Source organism: Zea mays, chromosome 2, assembly GCF_902167145.1.
Source record: "Zea mays cultivar B73 chromosome 2, Zm-B73-REFERENCE-NAM-5.0, whole genome shotgun sequence".
Classification (NCBI taxonomy): domain Eukaryota; kingdom Viridiplantae; phylum Streptophyta; class Magnoliopsida; order Poales; family Poaceae; genus Zea; species Zea mays.
The window spans coordinates 91,373,530-91,390,482 of record NC_050097.1 but is presented as its reverse complement, the minus strand read 5'-3'; the positions used below and the strand labels follow the sequence as shown (position 1 = coordinate 91,390,482).

Genomic DNA, 16,953 nt, shown 5'->3' with positions numbered 1-16,953 from the left:
ATCTTCTGAAGAAGCGTCTCCAGGGTTTGTGGGGGCTTCCTTGCAAAATACTGAGCCATAGGTCCTGGCCGAAGCCCTTTGATCATGGCCTCAATGACAATTTCATTAGGCACTATAGGCGCTTGTGCTCTCAGACGCAGGAACCTTCGGACATACGCCTGAAGGTACTCCTCATGGTCTTGTGTGCACTGAAACAAAGCCTGAGCAGTGTCTGGCTTCGTCTGAAATCCTTGGAAGCTAGTGATTAGCATGTCTTTAAGCTTCTGCCATGATGTGATTGTCCCTGGCTGAAGAGAAGAATATCAGGTTTGTGCGACACTTTTGACTGCCATGAACAAGGATTTCGCCATGATTGCAGCGTTGCCTCCATAAGAAGATATAGTTGCGTCATAGCTCATGAGAAACTGCTTCAGGTCTGAGTGCCCATCATACATAGGGAGCTGGGGTGGCTTGTATGATGGGGGCCATGGGGTAGCCTGCAATTCTACTGCTAGAGGAGACGCATCATCAAAAGCAAAATTGCCATGATGGAAATCATCATACCATTCGTCATCATTGTAGGAGTTGTCTTGACGAAGCTCTCTGTGTTGAGGTCGTTGGTCTTGGTCATCTTGGATGAGATGACACATTTCCTCAGCGGCCTCATCAATCTTCTTTTGAAGATCGGCGAGACGAAGCATCTTTTCTTTTTTCCTCTAGACCTGTTGATGAATGGCTTCTAGGTCCCTGATTTCTTGGTCCAACTCCTCCTCCTGAGGTGTCGGACTGGTAGCCTTCCTTTTTGGCTCCTAGCTTCGCGTAATGTGTCCTGATTGACGTCCAGTGGCTGCAGTCCAGCCCCTAGCCCTGAAGACTTCTTCGGCGGCATTACAAAGGTCACAGGTTGCCGAAGGTGGTCAAATGAGTTCACCGGAGGTGGGCGCCAATGTTGATCACTTGTTCTCAAATGCTACGAGTTAAGAACAAGGCAACACAAATATTAATGGTTAAAGACCTTCGTCCTTCGAAGCATTATCTCCCTTAGGATTTAATGATCTTCAGACGAAGGGTATGAAGGACAAACCTTCATCATATCAACATGTGATAAAAAGCAGGAACATGAGGAACATATAAAGAGCATGAATGATAATATTAAATCATTAAATTATCTATCTTCTCATTATATGGTCATTAACAACATTAATAATATTGGTTTATATTTGTACCTTCGGCTTGACAGAAGGTAAGAATCCAAGAGTGACGTGCGAGCAATTACAAATCAGCGTGAATAGTACGGTGTTATTGTTCATCTATTTATAGGCACAGGACGTAGCCTGGATAAAATTACATGCATGTCCTTGACATTTACTATTGACTAAGGAATAATTTGTCGAGGACTAAGCAGTCTTTTCCCCTTTAGGTCGGTTTCATTATCCATCACCGTCTTTGCGTCAAACCGAAGCTTCTCCATCCATAGCTTCGGAACTGATTCAACCTTCTTCCAGACCGCGCCTTTCATATCATGCGCACCTTCATCTCAAAGCCGAAAGTTCCTATAACAGTATTGTACATGGAAAACATGTTAGTCGTGTTTTTGAGGACCTTCGGAAGACGAAGGCCCCCAACAGAATCCATCCCTAGAGTAATTTTAATAATACATTAAGATAACTATAGTAAGTAATATAGTCCACTGAGATAGGCAGTAGTTAGAGAACCACAAACCTCTAGGTGTATTAGTCTACCCTAGAACCTAGATTCCACTTTTGTGTTTATACTTTTTTATTGAACTTGTGTTCACTTGATTGCACATGGTTGGTGTACTGTTCCTTTATCATTTCCCAAATGTGTTGAATGAATGATTGATTTGCGTAGATAACGAGCAGTCCGTGGTTCCTGGGTGTGTTGCCGGAGACTTCCCTGAGCAGCAACCTGGTGAAGGCAAATGTCCTTTGACCCATTATGTCCTACTTATTTATTAATTCATTGTCCCTCATTACATAATTAAAACATAAGGATTAACTAGCTTTGTATTTACCTTGTCCTTGATTACCTTTTAGGTTATTATGGTTAGCTTCATGCTATTTCTTTACTTTAAATCAACAAACATGATGAGAATATTTATGATACGATGATGTTACCTTGATAATGATGATGAAATGTGATACTTTAGGGGACTCAGGCTATTTCCTAAGTACCTCTTCGTAAGGACTTGTTCGTTGAGAGACCACCTGGAATAACAGTACAACCATGAGGGTGGAATGGGTCACCCTTAGCTGAATAATTAGAGGAACTTGAGGTGTAGTTGGCTTCGCCGTCGTACCGTCAATGGGGTCCGGGTACAGTACTTGCTCTGTCAAGGCTGGTTGCCAAGGTTCTTTCGATTTGGTTTTGTTAGTCACCCTTCCTTTGGGGAGAGGTACTGTGTTTATCAAACTGGAGAAACCTAACGGGTGTCTATAACCTCTGGGGAATCTTTGTAAAGGCTACATAGTGAAACTTTGAGAATTCACCTTGGTAGTGTTTGAGGGTTTGATCGACCCGAGGCAAAAAGGGATCACGACTCGTGGGTAAAGTGTGCAACCTCTGCAGAGTGTTAGAAACTGGTATATTAGTCGTGCTCATGATTAAGAGCAGCCTTGGGATCCTCTTTGATTAGAGTAACTTTGGATACTTTTATGATAATGATTAATGGTAATGATTATAACTATGGTCTCTGGTATTTCCTCTTGGAGGGAGTACTTTTGGGTAATAACTTGGGTTTAATACTAAAACTTGACTTTTCTACTAATAATAAATACTTGACCAACTAAAAGCAACTGCTTTGCCTTAACCCCACATACAACTAGTCCACTTTAGTCAAACAGGACATTTGGTGAGTACGTTGATGTGTACTCACCCTTGCTTTAAAACCACCCAACCCCAGGTTGTCCCCATTGCAATCAGTGCTCTGGAGGAGATGAAGGCAACATGGAGGACTTTCAGGAGTTTCAGGACTACGATGAGTTCTAGTTGTGTTTAGTGGCAAACCCCCAGTTAGTTGCATGTGAAGGCCTTATCTTCTACATTTCATATCCGCACTTTGATTATGTTAATGACTATGTTAAGTTAATGACTTTGTGGATGTCTTGGATATCTTGATGTAATAAAGTATTATTTCCACTATTTATTTTGAGCAATGTGTGATTATGTCCAACTATGTAATCGCTGTGTATGTGAGTTTATAATCCTAGCACGTACATGGTTCTCATTCGATTTATCTTCCATAACCTGGTGTGACATAAGTCGTATCAAAGCCTTGCTGACTGTAGGACCGCTAACCTAGACTAGAATGGTCGCCCTAAGGACTATAGACCCTTATTCTCACCTTGACCTTTGGTATCACTTCAAAAGTTGGTCATCTTGACCAATTCTATGTTGTACTTTTATCTCACTTCAAAAGTTGTGGCTAGGAAAAAAAGTCTGAACCCAAAAAGCGAAACGAAGCTTCGGCGAAATACCTCCTATTCGGGCATTCAGGGCTTGGCCCTCGGACCGTTCGTCCTCCAGGGACTTGGAGAGGCAGTCGACATGGAGGGAAGCCTCGTCCTGCTCCATCGTCACCGCCTGAAGGCTCTCCTTCACCTGCCGCAGCTCCTCCTCGCGACGGTCTGCCTCCGCATTCTGGCTGCGAAATTCATCCCTCAGCCGACGGACCTCCTCGCGGTCGGCCGCACCCACTTCCTTCAACCCCTCGCACCGAGACGTCAGGTCTGCCACTAGAACGCTGCTCCATGCCAGCTGCTCGTTGGACCAAAGCAGCGCGACCTGATGGTGCTGCAGCATAGCCCAGACATCCCATTCACGGTGAATGAAGATGGACTTGGACATCGACCTTGTCAACAGCTCCTATGGGAGGAGCAAAACTCTCGTCATCATGTTGTCAAGGGACAAAGAAATCCTACAACAAAAGGAACAATGCCCTTACCTAGATCACCGCCATCATCTCGGTCCATAGCTCCCCGCTCCTCGATGTCATCGAGGATGAAGTACGGACCGCCCTTGGTGGACATCCATGCCAGGGTCGGCCCTCCCCATATCGAGGGGTCCGGCGTGGAGCGGACAAGGTCACCTCTAGCCCTTGAGAGAGGGGGCTCGATGACAATTTTGTCGCCGAGCAGTCCCACACCAAGTACCATCCTCGGCGGCTCCGAGGAACCGGCCTCCTCGGCGAACTCCGCCTCCAAGCTCGGCGCAACTTCGGGGGTGTTGGGGATGGCGCATAAGAGGTCGGAGACCATGGGCAACGCCACGCTCGGCAAAGCACCACCTGCACCTGCCTCATCCTTGGAGGAAACTATGATGGCCTCCGTCGGTGATGCGGGGCGCGCGGGAGACACCTCCGCCGTGGTCGTGTCGGGCTCGACCGACACCAGAGGAGCGGGCACTGCCACCTCAGCGCCCCCTGAGGTGTCTCCTGGGTAGAAGGGGGTAGGACGAGGCCCCCACAGACGACCCGACGCTGCGCTTCACCGCCTTGGTGGCAGTAAAGATCGGCGCGTTGGCTCGACGTTTGGAGCTAAGAAAAAAAGAGTCAGAGAAAAAGCCTTATACGCAAGACGTTCTCGTATTTCGATAACTTACCAAGAGATAGGCATGGCGGAAGGCCTCGGCCTCTGACTCCCTGAACCTTTCTGCCCCGCCACAGACATAGGCAGCGGGGAGGTGGCCCTCTCTTCTACAAACCCCGACGCAGGGGCCGGGGTGGAACGATGGTCGGGGCCACTACAGGCCCTAAAACGACTGCATGAGGGGGTGATGGGCCCCTCCTCCGTGTTCCTCGCAGAGGGTGGCCGCTGAGGGGTTCCGGTATGTGCACTCGCAGGCGCCACACCATCTTCCTCGGGGAGGGGGGCGACTTCCCCCTCCATGTCCCCCTCCTCTTCCACCGAGGCAGGGACGGGGGTAGGCTCGACTGATGCCCGTGCCCGGGGCAGGGACACTACCGGCCAGTGTGCGGATGCGATCGCGTCGCCAGAGGGGTCCACCGAGGTCGGCACGGACCCAGGCTCAGCCTTGGGGCTGAAGCCCATGCGGACCTCCATCCCCTCATCATCGTCGTCGCCCTCCTCCTCCTTAGTGCTGGGAGAGGCCTCAAGCGGAAGCCCCTCCCTCGCTCGCGCTCTGCAGCTCTTCTCCAGTGAATTGCGGGCCAGCGTCTTCTTGCAAGCTCGCCTCTTCTCCTCGTCCTTCTTCTTCGCCTCGGCCTCTAGCCGACGCACCTCCCTAGCAGTCGCGTCCTTCGGGACCGAGGTTCGGGCGGTCCAGAAGCCCCGCAGCCCCTGTAGAGGAGATGAGGAGGTAAGCCAAGATGAGGGAAAACCGAAAACATGGACAAAAATAGGGGACTCACCAGGGACACGTAGCCCTGCTCGGGGCGCATCGGCACCACGTCGGAGTAATCCGCCTTCCCCATGGTTCCCTTCACCCGCTGAAGGAGTTCGTCGGTGGGGAGGGCAGCCGAGGCCATCCGAGAGCTTTCCACGGAGGCCTCGTATGTCATCTCGTCGAGGCGGAGCCAACGGTTGGTCAGCGGCAGAACCTGCCGTCGGTGGAAGGCCATGACTACTCCGGTCGCGGTGAGACCGCAATCCCGAAGCTTCCGCAGGGCCTGCAGCAGCGACTTCTGGTGGGCCTGGAGCTCCCGAGACAGGCCCCACCTCCACGCTCCTCCGCTCTGAGGACGACGTGATGCGTGAACGCCGACAGCCGTCCGTCGTCGTTGCGGAGGTAGAACCACAAACTCTGCCATCCCTATTCGACGAGGTGAGGGTGGCAGGGATGTACAGCTACGCCCGACTGAGCTCAGCTGAAGCGTGCAGCCGCCGGCTCGGACAGCGTGGCACACCATCCTCACCTTGTTGGGGAGAGAGAAGGGCTCCGCACGGAAGAGGTAGAGCCATAGGTCCCAATGGGGCTCGATCCCCAAGTACCCCTCGCAGACGGCGGTGAAGATGGCCGCCTGGGCGATGGAGTTGGGGTTGAATTTGTGCAACTCCACCCCCATAGTAGTGCGGTAGAACCCGCATAAAGTGGCTCGCCGGAACTCCAAACCCCGTTCATGGAATGAGGTGAAGCTCACTATGTAGCCTGCGAGCGGATTCAGCATCTGCTCATCGCCCCGCGCAAACCACGTGGAGCGGGAGCGGAGTAGGCCGGCCTCAACCAGCGCCTCCAAATCCTCGTCGGTGATGGAGGAGATGGGCCATGGATCGCGAGGAGGAAGAACGCTAATCTTCTCAGCCATCGGGGAGGTGGAAGAAAACGTGGAGAAGGTGAAAGGCTCTTTTTTGCAAAAGGCAAAAATGACGTATGGAAGCAGGAAGGCTAGAGCGACAGAGGTAACGGTACGAAGCCTCCGTCTTGGTCGACTTTATATAGGGACAGGCGAAGCCACCAAGGAGCAAATTGTAACGGCTGGGGCCGGATGATGATCGTTTTGAATCCTGCGCGCATGCGCGCCACAAACAGTCGGCTGACCGACAGGACGTCCCCTCACATTAAATGGACATGCCTCCTCCGAGAAATAATGCACTAAACGTTGTTTCATATCCTGCCTCAAAAGATACGCCCTTCACCCTCTGCCTCTCCGCCCTTTATCCTCTCAGCAGTTAACCGGAAGAAGGCGTCTTCTGCCTTGGGCATCTCGTCTTGGGAGGAAAAAAGGCAAGGAAGAATACTGTTCAGAGGTTCGAAGGTTCGGCCCTCGGCAAGGTTCACGAAAACCGCCTCAGGACCCCAAGGGCTCTGAGCCCAATACTGATCAGGGGTTCGAAGGTTGGCCCCTCGGAAGGGCTCCATATCAGCTCAGAGCACAGAGTCAGGGATGATTGTGGGTACGCCCGTACAAGGCCCTAGCTCGGGTTGCGACCCGAGGTACCTTAAGACATATCCGAGACCCCCTGGAGCGATTCGTGACGGTATCCCAACGTAGGGAGGCATCGAGCCCTCAGACCTCATCAAACAGGTTCAAGACCAGAAAAATCACCTGCATGTATCTTTTGGGGCGTATCTCTGGACCACTAGTCGACTCTAATCGAAAGGAGCTCGGACTACCCGATAACAGCTCAAAGGAAACGTCCTGCTCGTCGCCCATCGAGGGTAGCATGACGCATTCCCCCCCCCCCTTCCTCCTCGCGGAGAGGTGACGAAGGGGCGTATGAACCAAAAGTCGAGACCTCCCTCGATCGACCTCTTGCCCCATGCAAAGGCTCAGGGGCTGTCCTCACAAACCACGCCAAAGGTTCAAACAGACCGACCGAAGATCAAACGGGACCTATCAAGATAAAAAGCCCCTGAAGGGATGGCTCGTCCCCAAAGGGAACACCCGCATTTAATGCGCCTACCTACCCCACGCCGCGGCAAAAGGGAGCATAGTGGCTAAAAAGACAGCAATCGCATCTGGGCGCAACGACATGATTATGTCTCCATTACAGTGTGTGCACACCGTCTGGCATCGCACGATGGGACACCTAATACGACAGGAAAAGCAGATTGGCCTTCGGGCGCAAATCTCCGCCTCGCCCGACGCCGAGTCTGGCCTTCGTGCAACTTCTCCGCCTCGCCCGACGCCGAGTCTAACCTTCGAGAGATTTCTCCGCCTCACCCGATGCTGAGTTCGACCTCAGGTGAGTTCTGCGCCTCGCCCGAGCTCGGCCTCGGCCACCTAATCCACTGCGAATCACGCGGGTGGCCACTCCACCAACTGTGGCACACATCAAGGGATGGCTCATTCAACACCTCAGGAAGACTTTCGCCTCGCCTGAGCGTGGCTCTGACCTCGATAAACGCAATAGGGAATCACAACATCATCACACGCAAGGACGATGACACACCCCATAAGCAGGCTTTTTACCCATATCGAACCCTGTTACAACAACTACGATATGGGTATCCCCTTCCCTGAGGGGCTCGGACGTATGGCCAACCCCTCGGCCTCTGCCTTGGCTCTCAGCGGGAAACCAGCGGGCACAAGTCAACAATGCAGTGCACCGTCACGTCGGCTTGCAAGGCTCCAAGACATCTCTCCTTTGAATACAATGACACCGGGCTTCACTGCAGACATCCCCTTCATGTATAAATAGGATAGTAGAGTTCCCCTAGAGAGACATTCAGGACACACAGACGAACACTCAGTTCTCCACTCAGTCTTTGATATTGGCGCTTGCCTCAATCAGTTCTAGGGATTTGGGGACTTCTCCTCTCCCATCGTGCTTGTAATCCGTACTACAGGCACCTCGGTGTGAGTAATATAAGCCTCATCCCCCTCTACTGGAAGTAGGGCTTTCCAAGTCCCGAACCAGGATAAATCACTTGCGTTAACTCCCACACCATCTAGACTCTGGCCACGTGGTATTATTTACTAGTTGGTTAGGACCCTAATCCAAACACCGACACTATCAATAGTAAACATGATTCCTTAGTTTTTCCCTTTCCTTTCCTTTTATACAAAATTGCAATGGAGCAATTGACGGAACCCATGTACCTATCGCCATTGCATAAGATAAGGCTCCTCCTTACAGAAATAGGAAAGGGTCACCTTCACAAAACGTGATGTTAGCTTGTCACTTTGATCTGAATTTTATATTTATTTCATGTGGGTGGGAGGGCTCAGCCTAAGATGCAGGGGTCCTTCTATCCGCTATCAGCAAAGGGTTCGGTGTGCTAGAAGGCAAATTTTATCTTGTGCATGGTGGGTATGCAAATACATCATCCTTTATTGCCCCATACCAAGAACTTAGGTGTCACAAGCTAGTTATGTAAACTACAAAGAGCTATTCAACCATCGGCATGCCATTCTTCGCAACCACATCGAAAGAGCCATTGGTGTTTTGAAGAAAAGGTTTCCAATTCTCAAAGTTGGCACATTTCATCCTATCCAAAATCAAATCAAGATAGCAGCAGCAGTTGTTGCTTTTCACAACATAATTATAGGGCAAAACAGTGAGGAAGGTTGGCTTGACCACCAACCAGATCATATATATCTCCAAGCCAGTATGTTGAACCCATAGGGAGACAACAACTACCCCAATGATATGGACTCAAGTGATGGAAGTAACCGGAGAGATTAGATTGCTCTCCAAATGTGGGATGCCTACAATAGTTAGTGTAGGATCTCTTATATTTATGATATAGTAATAAAGACTTATGTTTTATTATGTAGTAGTAAATACTTATGTTTTATTATGTAGTAGTAAATCCTTATGTTTAATATGTTTTGTTGGGAAATATAGCCATGGCAAAGAATGTTTCTAGGGCAGCTTGAACATAAGGACAACCCAAAGTTCAAAAGTCAAAATGGTTGGACTGTAGAGGGATGGAACACTATCACAAACATGCTCAATGAGAGGTATCATCTTGCCCATTATTCCAAACAGCAAATGCAAGACAAAGATAAGGAGCTTAAATCTCATTACAAAAAAGTAGGAGATTCAAGGAAAGAAAGTGGGGTGGGTTGGAATGATTCCCTATATATGATAGTGGCTGAGCCAGAACTTTGGGAAAAGCTCATCCTTGTAAGTCATTTCCTCAATATTGAATATGTTTTCTTAATATTTCACATGTAAGCTCGTCTTTGTGATTTCATCTTGCACATATAGGCTCACCCAAAGGTAGCGAAGTACGAAAAGAAGCCATTTCCATTGTACTGCTCTTTGGAAGCCCTGCACAAAGGTATTTTTACTCATAACTTTTATCTTTTTACTACTTATTAGAAGGTATTTTTACTCATGTTCTCTCTTTTTAGGTAGTGTGGCTACAGGAGATTTAAATTTCACATCCACTCAGCAAATGCCACCACCTTCTGTCATTCCTGTTGGTCCTCTTGCTGTCCCTCCTGGTGGCCCTCTTGCTGCCCCTCTTGCTGCCCATCCAGGTGGCCCTCTGATTGCCCCTTCTGTTATCCCTCATTCAGATAGGAGTATCTCTGAACAAAGCCACTCTCCCTTGCACCCCCACACAAACCCATTCTCCATGGAATGGCAAGAAATATCTTATGAAGCTCAATCAAGACATGTAAAAGGTGGAAATGGGAGAAAGCGCAAGCAAAGCCAAATGGGAGCAGCTATTGAAAGTTTTGTGGATTTTAAGAGGAGCGCCACATCCAAAACGCTCAAAGGTATTGAAGAAGTGTTTATGGAAAAGTGTCTAGACAAGTTGGATAGAATTGATGGGCTCACGGATGAGGATAGATCATATGCAATGGAGGTCTTTGAATCTGCGATCAACAGAGAGGTGTTTATGAAGTCAAAAAACCATAATGCTAGATTACTTTGGTTGAAGAGGAAAATTAGGCAAGTTATAATTCTTAGTTTCTAAGCAACTGAAATTTGATTATATGATTATTGCTGATTATTTTTCTCCATAGTGCTTGTAGAGCGCTCGCTACTATCATGTGATGTGAGTTGAATGTGGCAATGACGAGATGGGCGTACAGGTATTCACTGCATTACAAACTTCACTATTCTTATCTACTGCTAGTAGTTGCTGATGGTTACTTCTAGTTGCTAGTAGCTGCTGATGGTTACTGCTAACTGTTAGTAGGTTATGAAGAGATGGTTACTGCTGACTTCTAGTAGCTGCTACTGCTAGTATCAATGTTTTCCTATCTTGTTGTTGCTAGTAGCTGCTCTGTCAATTACTTGTTGTTACTGCTAGTATCAATTACTGCTAGTATCAATTGTTTTTGCTAGTATCAATTACTTGTTGTTATTGCTAGTAGCTTTTAGTATCAATTAATTGTTGATTACTGCTAGTATCAATTAATAGTTGATCTATCAATTACTTGTTGATTTTAATACAGTTGCAACTATAATTTGGTAGCTTTAAATTATGGTTCCTATCTTGCCTTTTACCAATTTATTTATCCTGCTTTTCTCTTGTTTGTTTTATATTGAAGCAAGTGCCTTATCTGTGAAAACAGTGTTTCCTTTTGATCATATGCTATCGATGAGGGTTTTCTTAGTTGCTATACATCACAGCTATATTGCCTTTTACCTATTTATTTATTTCTTCATCTAGCTATGAGTTGTGAGAGTGAGTGCTTTGGATGTTGTTCTTATTAAAACTTCTGAATTTTCTTTGACCAAACAGTAGGTTTTAACAACATTGTTGGTGTTGTCTAGCTATGGTATGACAAGGATAAAACATTCGAAAAGTATTCATGAACTAAAATGCTACCCAAACTCAAAACTGATTCCTTTTGATCCTAAACAACTTTTCTATTTTCGTAGTACTATTATCTGACCTTTCATTTAACCTATACCAAGAATTTGCAATCGTCTATATCTATATATATATAATCTGCTTTTGTATTTCACATTTACTTCACATCTAGTCTTTCTAAGATAATGTTCATTGTGTATATACTAAATTGATTCATTTTAACTACTAACCCCTACTGCTATATATTGTTTAACCACACTACTATGTTATGCTACTAGCATTGAACTATATCATTGTGTAACCATAAAACTAAAATATGTGCCAATTGGTGTTACTTGCAGTGTGTTAAGTGGATGCAACACATGAAGCCGACATGGAGAAGAAAGCTGGCATGAAACTAAAACACATTAAGTTGACATGTGGCATGAGTGTTTTAGATGTCTTATTCTACTACCAAACTTCCTAATACTCCATTTTTATATTATATATTCTATCTATATGCGTGAATGAAGATGATGATACTATGTGATATGATGATGGATTGATTAGCTTCGTTGGATATTAGATGGTATTCAAACTGAACTTTGCGTGAACCATATGTGCTTCGTATTTTTTGCATTTTTACTAATGTTTTATTATTCATGAGTTTTCGAAAGATTTCTTGTTTTCTTTGATTTTTTCTAATTTTTTATGTATTTTTTGTTCAAGAGGGGCATTTAGCTTATTGCTTCCCAAACAATGTTAAATAAGTACACCGAGAGGAGAGTACACCGAAGAGGAGAGTACACCGAAGAGGGGAGATTCTATCCGAAAATAAGGTGACATCTAAAATCCATGGATTGGTTTCCAAAGGATTTTTCTCTCCTCACTGCCAAACTAGTCATGTCGGTGAAGCTTTTTCTTCCATCCCCGTCGTTGTCGAGGAATTTATCCCATGGAAATCTGTCGATGCACCAGTGGATGGTCCAGGAGGAAAAGACAGTAATTTCAACGGGGCAGAGTAGCTGTTGTGAAAGCGATTAAAAAAGTAGGAACTAGGTTTTTTTTCTTTATCAACAACGGAACTACAGTGAAGCTGCTAACAGATGGATTTGTTACAACCAAGCGCTTCCGTATGCAGAAAAGGAGGCCTCAATCTTCATGAAACCAAAAGGTATATGCAGCTTGACACGGCATCAGCTTAGTTACACACATAAAGGTATAAATAATTCACTGCAAAGTAAAATCATACAAGAACAAAAATAATGTCAGAAAAACTAGACAGTGAAGGTGCGCGTCTGTTCAAATACGCGAACATACCTTTGTCATGCTTTCTGAATTTTTACAACTGTGCTCCAGCGTGCTCGAATCTATCTCCTGTCACAGAATTCGAGCAAATGCGAAGCTCTTTTATACGACATAATTATAAAAACATTGATTTTGCTAGATTGCTAGAAACATTTCAGTCACGTTCACAATTAAAAAGGTACAGCCAGTACCGAAGACTCCCACATGACTGGATCTCGAGAACTAATAAACTAAGCCTTGTTTGTTTGCACCAATCCAGATCTAGATTAACATGGATTAAAATTAAATCTATTTCACAATCCATGCCCCAAAATAATCCAAGCCTACTCAGATTTTTTTTATTCAGTTAAACCCATCATGGATTATAACCCAAGGGTTTGGTAATTTTTTAAATTATGTAACACATGGATTATATCCATAGCTCATTAGATATGAAACAAATCTATGAAAATAATGTACAAATTTATATTAGAATCCATGATTCAAAAGAATAACTAGCTTTGAGTGATACATGGATTAAATGATGAATTTAATCCCACCATGGGATTAGGTATAAGGTATGAATCCACTCAATCCAGACCCAGATTAAATCTATGGTGGGGTTTAATCCCTTGCAACCGAGTAAGACCTAAGGTAAGTTTTTCCCCACATATGCAGAGACTTTTTTGAACCCACGATAAGTAACTCAATAAACCGAGGTAAGTTTTTCCCCACATGCAGAAAGACTTTTTTGAACCCACGATAAGTAACTCAATAAACCAACTGACTCAATAAGACAGCTCTCACCACTACAGAAAACCTATCCTTCTTCAGTCATATTCATAATAATGAATATATTATAGTACAGAATATTCTGAATAAAAGAACAATGGTGATAATAACCTTACTGACTACACAACCTAGCACTCACATACATTTTGCAATTACGCTGTTTCAAACCCACACGACTTCAGGATACAAGTGGAGACTCTAGAGTGCACCAGGCCTTCCCTTCAGTCTAAGAATTGGCAATGCCACACACACAAAAAGCAACTTAAAACATTTTAGCATTGCCAAATCCTTGTACGACAATGGCATCAACTGCCACTCTAATGGAATGCTTGGTTTGGTGAATCAAACCATTTTCGATTGGGTGATGTATCATAAACTTGTTTACTATTTTTTCTCAAATACGTAGGAGAGCTATGTATCATTACGTGAGCTACGTATCATTACGTTAACAAGGAAGAAGAGCTAAAACTCCCAAAGGAGCCTAGACGCCACAAGAAATAACTGGAATGAAAAGGGAAGAGCAAAAATGACGACAACAATGACCCAGCTAAACACAAGCCACCATATTATCTAGTAGCGGCCTCTAAGTAAGCTAACCCACTAGCACCAGCTACACACCAGAGATTAGCCTCTTCAGAAATCTGCTTAAGAATAAGCTGCACATTGAGAACAGCTACATTGAACACTCACTATGGTGAGTTCCACAGGGACCAGGCGACCAAAATAATTACTGAATTCAGCCCTATTTTAGTTGCTAAGGCAACAAATCTGGAATGCCCATCCACCAGACTGGGGGGACCTTGTCATCAGAGTGGAGAGTAGAAAGGCTTTCATGCTTTCTGCCAATAAGCCAATTGGAGGTTATGTCGCTCCAAGCTACAAGTTGAGGACAACTCTTCTTGTGCAAGAGAGGACACGTGTGGAGAGAATGTTGCAGCCCATGAAGGAAACTTTGAGCTCTAAAGGTGTGAGTATTATTTCAGATGGATGGTCAGATGCTCTTGAATTTCTTGGCTGTTACAGAAGATAGCCCAATGTTTCTTAGAGCGATCACCACTGAAGGAATATCCAAGACCGAGCATATTTCAGAGAAGATGTTAGCAGTAATTGATGATGTTGGGGCACAAAATGTTGTGCAAGTGATCACTGACAACGCTGCCAATTGCAGAGCTGCTGGCATCAAAGTTGAGCAGAAGCACCCTCATTTTTTGGATCCCTTGTGTTGTGCATACTTTGAATCTTGCTTTAAGGAACATATGTGCTCCTAGGGAAATTGAAGATGTGCTTTATACTGAATTCTAGTGGATTCACGAAGTCATTGGAGATGCCAGCATGATTAAAAATTTCATCATGAATCACTCCATGAGGTTGTCTATGTTCAATGAGGAAAGGAAAGTGAAATTCATTGCCATTGCTGACACAAAATTTGCCTCTGCTATTGTGATGTTGAAGAGATTTATTGCTATAAAAGATGCTCTTTCAGTGATGGTAGTGAGTGAAAAGTGCAGTGCGCCAGTGCCTATAGGAAAGATAATCCTCGTCAAGCTCGATTTGTCAAGGAGAAGATTGAATGATCTGTGGTGGTATAAAAATGAGCTATTTTCTTAGTTTCATTGAGCCTATCTATGCTATGATACGGGAAGATGATACTGACAAGCCATGCCTCTATTTGATATGAGATGTGGGACACAATGATAGAGAAGGTGAAGAGCGTGATCTATCGTCATGAAATGAAAGAACCACATGAATAATCTATCTTCTACTCAGCTGTGCATGACATCTTGGTGAGTCGATGGACAAAAAGCAACACGCCCTTGCATTGCTTGGCACACTCACTAAGCCTAGTGGTGTGATGATTTTAGACATCATTGAAATTTAATTCTGTATCAGGCTTAGTTTCTTTGTTATGCTTTCTCCGGTAAACTGGTGATCCGAGATACTGTTGCTTTCTTAAAGGCAGAGGTTTTCCTCTTTTCAAAATAAAAAAAGAACACATGCCTGCCAGAGAGGAATCAGAGATATTGATCCAACCAAAACAAACAAGACTGACAAACTACAAACAGAAGAACAAGAAACTAAAGTGTGGGATAACCTGTCCGGTCCTCTCAAAATAGTCGTTGAGCGCCCACTGGTACTTGGACTGGTCCAGCCCGAACCATCTCGAGATGTGCTTGTCCAACCTCGAGTGTGCTAAACCAGGAAAATATTTTGCTCACAGATCAAAATTCAAAGTCACAAACATTAAAATAAAATAAATCAGAGCGTTGAACAAGGATTCTCTTCCACATCACCTTTTTGCACGTGTGCAACCGCGTCCCAGAAGAACGCTAGCAGCGATCCGTCCGACCCTGCCGACACCTTCGCGAACTGCAACGGCGGCACCTGAACGGATGGCAAGGAGCCGGAAGAGAGGTTTGGTGCCTGCAGCGACGTTGAGAGAGACTTGACGGGCTGCGGCGGTACCTGGACAAGTGGGGGTCGGGAGAGCTTCTCCGCGGGAAGAGGTGGAGACACCGTTTTGACAAGCGGCGGCGGTACCTGGACCAGCGAGGGTCGGGAGAGCTTCTCCGCATGAAGTGGCGGAGAGACCGTCTTGACAAGTGGCGGCGTGGAGACCGAAACCGAATAAATAGGCGTGGGCGGAGGGGCCATCTGCGCCGGCGGCGATTCAGGGGATTCCTCGGCGCGGGGACTCGTCGGGGGCGTAGAGAACTCGGACCTCGGGCTCTCGGGCTCCGCCGGTGGCGTGACGAACACCATTAGGTTGCCCGACTTGCGGATCACCGGCGGCGAGTGCGGGACGGAGGCCATCGCCGGAGCTGGAGCTGGAGCTGAGAGCTACGGAGGAGGAGCTAGGGTTTGGGAGAAGCGAGCGCTAGTGCGAGAGGAGTGAGACGGCGAGTGAGAGGCCATTGCCGACGGGTAGGAATGAACATTTCGAGCATCTATTCTTTTTCTCTGTCCGCTTTTTCGGAAGTTTAATTTTTGTGTGCTCGAAATAAATCAGAGGGCTGTTGTTCCTGTAGAAAAAAAATGAGGTTCTAAATTTTACGTCATAAAATTTAAATACCAAATCGAATTAGAACTGAGCTCTATTTCTATACAGTTTTAAACTAAAGTTAATAAAAGGCTTAAACTATTTGAGGAAACATTCCAATCATAATCCAGCAGCAGGTGTTTTCATCCAAAAGTGACGTGTGCAGAGCTGCATACATCTGATCTATTTGGTTGTACACTTAGGGCTAATTTGAATAGCAAGGAGATTCCTCCCCATAAATGTAAGGTCCATATTTTCTATATATACTACTTATTAAGAAGGTAGTAGTCTGCCGTTCTGTCATCTCCCGTTCCGCGTGCAGAAAAAAAAAATCAAACCATAGCTGCTCAAGGATCGAACCTTAGATCTATTGAGCAGAATGTCTAGCCTTCCACTCTCTAGCCAACGTGACTCATATTGAATTGCGTATAACTTTAACTAAGACGTCTTTTGTGTTCAACCCGCCGTCCACTCTATATGCTCACTAAGTCTAGAAAAACATTTATAGCTTGGCCTCTGATCTTTCTGAAATTTGGGACGCAATCCAGGAAATAAAGAAAATAGGGAAAATGAGTTTAGAAATTGATTTTTAGTTTAAAAATAATTGCAGAAACCCATTTAATTCATGGAAATTTCATATTAAATCCAAATGAGTGCATTCCAATTTCTATAATTCTATA

At 45.6% G+C, this 16,953-nt stretch overlaps 2 protein-coding genes and 1 pseudogene across 5 annotated transcripts; 1 reads left to right on the top strand and 2 right to left on the bottom strand.

Annotated features, from left to right (window-relative positions):
* Positions 1-3,846, bottom strand: part of LOC103648789 (mucin-1-like) — a 32,216-nt pseudogene extending 28,370 nt beyond the window's left edge.
* A 5,414-nt stretch (positions 3,847-9,260) lies between these two features.
* LOC103648788 (uncharacterized) lies at positions 9,261-11,544 on the top strand. The gene is made up of 4 exons (XM_008673192.1): positions 9,261-9,530; positions 9,615-9,687; positions 9,761-10,307; positions 11,520-11,544. Exons 1-4 carry the CDS (start codon positions 9,261-9,263, stop codon positions 11,542-11,544), a joined length of 915 nt encoding a protein of 304 aa, XP_008671414.1.
* A 353-nt stretch (positions 11,545-11,897) lies between these two features.
* On the bottom strand, positions 11,898-16,231 carry LOC100283688 (actin associated protein). 4 transcript variants are annotated; one of them, XM_008669826.4, is made up of 5 exons: positions 15,775-16,203; positions 15,528-15,657; positions 15,329-15,426; positions 12,478-12,534; positions 11,953-12,390 (listed from the first exon to the last, which is right to left on the bottom strand). In XM_008669826.4, exons 1-5 carry the CDS (start codon positions 16,045-16,047, stop codon positions 12,388-12,390), a joined length of 561 nt encoding a protein of 186 aa, XP_008668048.1. In that variant the 5' UTR covers positions 16,048-16,203; the 3' UTR covers positions 11,953-12,387.
* Positions 16,232-16,953: the final 722 nt, after the last annotated feature.

Bases quoted from the DNA above. Each gene is read 5' to 3' on its own strand.
- LOC103648788 (XM_008673192.1), top strand. From the start codon at position 9,261: ATGTTTCTAGGGCAGCTTGAACATAAGGACAACCCAAAGTTCAAAAGT. The intron at 9,531-9,614 runs GTAAGTCATTTC...TTGCACATATAG, and splicing joins TTTGGGAAAAGCTCATCCTT to GCTCACCCAAAGGTAGCGAA. The intron at 9,688-9,760 runs GTATTTTTACTC...CTCTCTTTTTAG, and splicing joins TTTGGAAGCCCTGCACAAAG to GTAGTGTGGCTACAGGAGAT.
- LOC100283688 (XM_023301526.2), bottom strand. From the start codon at position 16,047: ATGGCCTCCGTCCCGCACTCGCCGCCGGTGATCCGCAAGTCGGGCAAC. The intron at 15,700-15,774 runs GTACCGCCGCCG...CCACTTGTCCAG, and splicing joins CCCGACCCTCGCTGGTCCAG to GTACCGCCGCAGCCCGTCAA. The intron at 12,535-15,328 runs GTTATCCCACAC...ATTCTGTGACAG, and splicing joins ATTTTGAGAGGACCGGACAG to GAGATAGATTCGAGCACGCT.